This window comes from Lonchura striata, chromosome 8 (genome assembly GCF_050655825.1).
Source record: "Lonchura striata isolate lonStrDom1 chromosome 8, ASM5065582v1, whole genome shotgun sequence".
Taxonomy (NCBI): Eukaryota; Metazoa; Chordata; class Aves; order Passeriformes; family Estrildidae; genus Lonchura; species Lonchura striata.
Genome location: NC_140710.1, coordinates 16,295,036 through 16,300,451, shown reverse-complemented (window position 1 = coordinate 16,300,451; position 5,416 = coordinate 16,295,036). Strand labels below are relative to the sequence as shown.

Below are 5,416 nucleotides of genomic sequence, written 5' to 3'. Positions count from 1 at the left end.
CGCGGTAGCCAGAGAGGACCGGTGATCTTCGGGTAGGGCACCGGTGAACGGTGAATCCCAGGGAAGCACCCGGGATTTTTTTTACCAGCGAGGAGACAAACTCCTTCCCCCACTCCTCGTGAGGGAAGGCAGGCCCGAAGCCGTCGGAAGGGGAGCAGAGGGCCGCGACATCTCCACATCGGCATCTCTCGTGTCGGGGCGGAGCTTCTCATCCCGCACCGCTGTCCCGGGGCTGCGGCGTCTCACCTCGGATCCAAACGTCCGTAACGAGTTACCGGCTGAACGAGGTCTCTCGTGCTTCCCGTGCGCTCACCGCACCTTTTTGTACCTCTGAGCAGGACTGTTTACCCAGGGAACAAAACGCGGTGGGAAGCTTGGTGGAGGTGCACCCGCGTTGTCGCCACACCCGCACAGCAGCATTCTGCAGGGCCGGACTGGGCACTCCGGGTTACGGGGCATTCAGGACAATGAGTGGGTTTGGAAGGGACCTTTGTGTCCTCCATCCCTGCTTCTTGCCCCAGGCTCACAGTGGGCACCCATCACCGGGACAGCCATCGTATGCGGAGCGGGGATGCCAGCGGCCCCCCACACTAGGCAGTATTTAGTGCCGTCTCTAAACAACAGTCCCCCCAAAATCCCTCTTGTAATCATCCTGCCCTAATCCTTTCCTGCGCCCCCAGTGCTGTGCCCCGGTCCCCCGTGGCCCCGAAGTCTGTGGCCGCAGATGATGTTTTATGATGTTTTAGGGGCTGGTCGGGTCTAGGGGCTACTGCAGGCCGGGAGGAGGGATGTCGGGCTGCGCTTCATAGGACCCTGGAAATTGTAATTACTACTAAAATAAAACTCGGAGAACTCTAAATCATTCATTATCACCTTTATAATTACTCTTCTAATTAGCTTGACACGCCGCTTCATCAGCATTAATACGTCGTCTTGTCGTTGGCACTTCCCATTACTCTGACATTTAGCCGGGCAACCGTCCCGGGAACACCGGATGATATTCTCCGGGGGATCCGATCCGGCGACCGGGGAATCGAGGCCCGACGGGGCGGCGGCGGCGGGGACGGGGACGGGGACGGGCCCGGGCGGGAGCGAGGGCGCGCCCCCCCTCCCGCGTCCGTCCCCGCCGCCGCCGCCGATTGGCTGCGGCCCGCGCTGCGTCAGCCCCGCTCGGCCCTCCGCCAATGGGGGCGGGCAGCGGCGGCGGCAAAAGCCCGGGTTTATAATAACCGGCGGGGGGACGCGGCGGCCGTGACGTCACGGGGGGAGTCGCCGCCGCCGAGAGGAGCTCGGTGGGCACGGGCGGGCGCGCCGCAGTGGCCGGTGTCCGCCCCGCTCCGCGCCCGCAACTTCCCGCAACAAAGTTGGTTAGCGGCGAACCGGCCCGGCGGCGATGTGGGGCTCGGCGGGGGCCCCGAGTTAGTGTCGGCCGCGCCGCCGGTGCGCGGGTTGGGGTAACCCGGTTCCGCCCCCCGTCCCTTCTCCTCCACCCCCGGTAAGAGACCCCCGCGGCCGCCCACGGGGATGCGGACGCGGCGCTGAGCGTTTCGCCATGGAGGGGCCGAGCGGGTCCAGCTTCGGGATAGATACGATCCTGTCGGGTGGCAGCACCGGCAGCCCCGGAGTCATGAACGGAGATTTTCGCCCCCACGGCGACGGCCGGCCGGCGGATTTTAGGAGCCAGGCCACGCCGTCCCCCTGCTCGGAAATCGACACGGTGGGGACGGCGCCCTCATCGCCCATCTCGGTGAGCATGGAGCACCCCGAGCCGCACCTGGGGGTGGCGGAAAGCCTCCCGCCGCCGCCGCACCACCTCCACCTCGGCCCACACCCGCCGCCGCCGAGTTTGCAGCCGTCGCCCCCGCAGCCACCGCCGCCACAGCTGGGCTCGGCCAGCTCCGGCCCCAGGACTTCCACCTCTTCTTTTTTAATTAAGGACATTTTGGGCGACAGCAAACCGCTAGCGGCGTGTGCACCTTACAGTACCAGCGTCCCCTCTCCCCACCATACTCCCAAGCAGGAGGGCAGCGCGGCTCCGGAGAGCTTCAGGCCCAAACTCGAGCAGGAGGACGCTAAAGCCAAGCTCGACAAGCGCGACGACACGCAGGGGGACATCAAATGCCACGGTGAGTACGGCGCGGCCCGGCTCCGCACCGGCTCGCCCGCCGGTGCAACCGGCGCCGCGGTGCTCGGCCGCATCGGTGAAACGAAAATTGGGGAGCAAATCTGCGGCGGGAGCGCTCGCTCTGCCGAGGCCACTCAGTGATTCACGATACCGGAATAAGGTCGGTAGGAAATGAAATTAAATCAAATCGGATTTTTTTTTTTGCCTTTTTTTTTTTTAAATATCTGTTGGCCTTTCCTCTTTTTATTTTTTTTTAAATTTAGCTTCCCCGTTTTAAAGGAAATAGCCCGAGTAGTGGGATCGCATGGGAAATCAGACTGTATTTATTTTTAATGCAAATGCACATAAATGATTCTCTGGCTTTCTAAGAACCGGCGGTTCAGCTGCAGTTAGTGCATTCAGCCTTTTTATTTATGCTCATTCGCTCTAAAATTAAGGTGAAAAATTCTACTTCCCTAGTTAATAGCAAATAAGCAAAACAAAACCAAAACAAAACAAAAAAAAACAACAAAAAAACACCCACCAAAACAAATCACCCAACTTTTAATTAAAAATAAAATAATAATAATAAAAACAACAACAACTCGGCCCGCGCTTGGCGTAGTGAGATGTGAGGGCTTTGTGCGTTTGGCAAAACCCTCGAGTTTTCCAGGCGCCGGGATAGAAGGTTTATTTCTCCATCTTCAATTTTTTTTTTTTTTCAATTAGGGATTTCGTGATGATGGGGAAGCCCCCGCCGTGCGGGGTTCGGAAGTGAAAATAGCTATGTGTGCGTGGGAAGGGGAAATGAGGAAAAGAGTGAGGAAAGGCAAGCAGGGAGAGGGTATATTTTCCCTGCGGTGTCTGTGGAACTGTCCTTCCCGCCGGCAGCCCGGTGTAGCCGAAAGGCAACAGGACAAAATTTCCTAATTTTGCTCAATTGAGCTATTTTCACCAGGCTCAGAGCGGCGCGGTGCCCGCGAGTGCAGCTCATTTTGCTCTTTTAGCATTAGCATACGAGTGCCCAAACCAGATGTACAGTCTGGTCTGGCCATTTTTGTGTGCACCAACCTCCCCAGTGGGTCAATTAGGGAGATTATTGTTCTTCCTGCGGGGAAGATCAAGGAGCGCCACAAACTGGGGCCCGAGTGGAGCCGGATTGACAGATCGATTTCCCGGCGTTTCGGGCCGGGGGGAGAGGGCAGAAAATAACGAAAGCCCTGTAGTTGGGAAACGGAGAGCGGGAATCCCGCTGTTCCCCGGACGGGCTCGCCGCCACCATCCCCCGCCATAATTGACCGTTCCCCCCGTGTCCCGGAGAGGTCCCCGGGGAGGGGGCGGCGGGGCCCGGTAACCGGGGCGGGGCGGGGGCCGAGCCGGTGTCCCGCCGGTCCTCACCGCTCTTGGGCTCACTCACAGGGACAAAGGAGGAGGGCGATCGGGAGATCAGCAGCAGCCGGGACAGCCCGCCAGTGCGGGCCAAGAAGCCTCGGAAGGCACGAACAGCCTTCTCCGACCATCAACTCAACCAGCTGGAGCGCAGCTTCGAGCGGCAGAAGTACCTGAGCGTGCAGGACCGCATGGACTTGGCCGCCGCCCTCAACCTCACCGACACGCAGGTCAAAACCTGGTACCAGAACCGGAGGTAAGGCGGGCCCCGTCAGGGCGGCGGCCCAGGGTCTCCCCGGAGAGCCAGGGGAGGGCTTACGCCTCTGGGCTTCTGCCCGCGGGAGCCCGGGGTGGTGCGGAGAGCTCCCGGCTGCTGCCCCGCGCCCTCTCCGGCGACGGGCTGGGGGGTCCGGCTCCTGTCAACGCTGCCGTAATTTTCTGTCTCATTACATACGGTTGCAGCCACCCTAATTCTGTCGCAAACCATTAGTGTCAGCGCATTGCGATCTAACCGTGTACCGCGGTTATTAATTTGGCCGGAGTCGCCGTATGCATGTATCGGGGGGTGCGGGGCTCGGAGGGGAAACCGGACAGAGGCGGAAAGATCGCGCCGTGTGCGGGCCCACGGGGCCAGTGCGCTCCGTCGGGGCCGCGCGGGGGACGGGCTCGCCGCCCGCGGAGCCCCGCGAAAGCGGCCTGGCTGCCCCAGCGCGGCGCCGCCCTGCAGCCTCTTGCTCCCCCCGGCAGGACGAAGTGGAAGCGACAGACGGCGGTGGGCCTGGAGCTGCTGGCCGAGGCCGGGAACTACTCAGCGCTGCAGCGGATGTTCCCCTCGCCCTATTTCTATCACCCCAGCCTGCTGGGCAGCATGGACAGCACGACGGCAGCTGCGGCGGCCGCAGCCATGTACAGCAGCATGTACCGGACTCCCCCCGCGCCGCACCCCCAGCTCCAGCGGCCGCTGGTGCCGCGGGTGCTGATCCACGGGCTGGGGCCTGGCGGGCAGCCGGCCCTCAACCCCCTGGCCAACCCCATGCCCGGCACCCCGCACCCTCGGTGAAACGGCACCGCGGTCCCCGCAACGAGCCCTTCCCCTCCCCGTCCCCAAACAAGCCCCAGCACCGCAGAGGAGGAAGCGAGGGGAAGCCGAGGGGCAGGAGCTTCTGCAGGCAGTCACCGGCCACCGAGGGAGGCGATCAGTCAGAGCAGGGACTCTTGAAACGTGAACCCAGAGCCAAGCCCGTAAGTGAAACGACCACACGCGGGGGAAGGCGGGCAGAGCCGCGGGGCGACCCGCCGACCTCGGCTCCTGCGAGGCAGGACTTGGAGCTCGGAGAGTTACGGAGGGGGTGGAGGATGAGGAGAGGGAGAGGGAGCCCGAGCCCGGCGGAGAGACTAACGGCTGCGGAGGACAGAGGGAATGAGAGCGCCTCGACCCCCGACCGGCGGAGAAGACCGGGGGAACGGAGAACTTTGCACTGATTTTTCTCATGACCTTTTTTTTTTTTTCTTATTGAAAAGTGGCATGCTCCCTAATGCGAACAGAATTGTACAGACCGAGTGCTGAGTGCTATATCATATTTATTATATGTCGTCCAAAAAAGGAGAAAAAAAAAATCACTTCTATACGTTAGTTTAAAACGAACAAATGTGGTTCTTCCCTATCCCTTTTCATGTCTTTTTGGATTCAGTAAAATAAATGCTTAGATGACAAAATATAGATTTTTTTTTTGTGATTAAAAAAATCACAGGGAAAAAAAAAAGGAAAAAAATTAAATTTTCTTTTTTTTTTTTTTAAACAAACATGAAAATTCAAGGTAGCTAATTTCGCCGTGACAAGAACTCAAGGAATCCGGAGTAGAAAAGGCAGATGCCACTTTTTTTTTTTTTAAATATATTGAACATATTTTGAATTTTAGGCTC

The 5,416-nt window shown here is 59.5% G+C and overlaps 1 protein-coding gene across 1 annotated transcript; it reads left to right on the top strand.

Moving 5' to 3' along the window:
* The first annotated feature begins 1,256 nt into the window (after positions 1-1,256).
* BARHL2 (BarH like homeobox 2) lies at positions 1,257-5,209 on the top strand. The gene is made up of 3 exons (XM_021529919.3): positions 1,257-2,126; positions 3,524-3,749; positions 4,241-5,209. Exons 1-3 carry the CDS (start codon positions 1,553-1,555, stop codon positions 4,551-4,553), a joined length of 1,113 nt encoding a protein of 370 aa, XP_021385594.1. The 5' UTR covers positions 1,257-1,552; the 3' UTR covers positions 4,554-5,209.
* Positions 5,210-5,416: the final 207 nt, after the last annotated feature.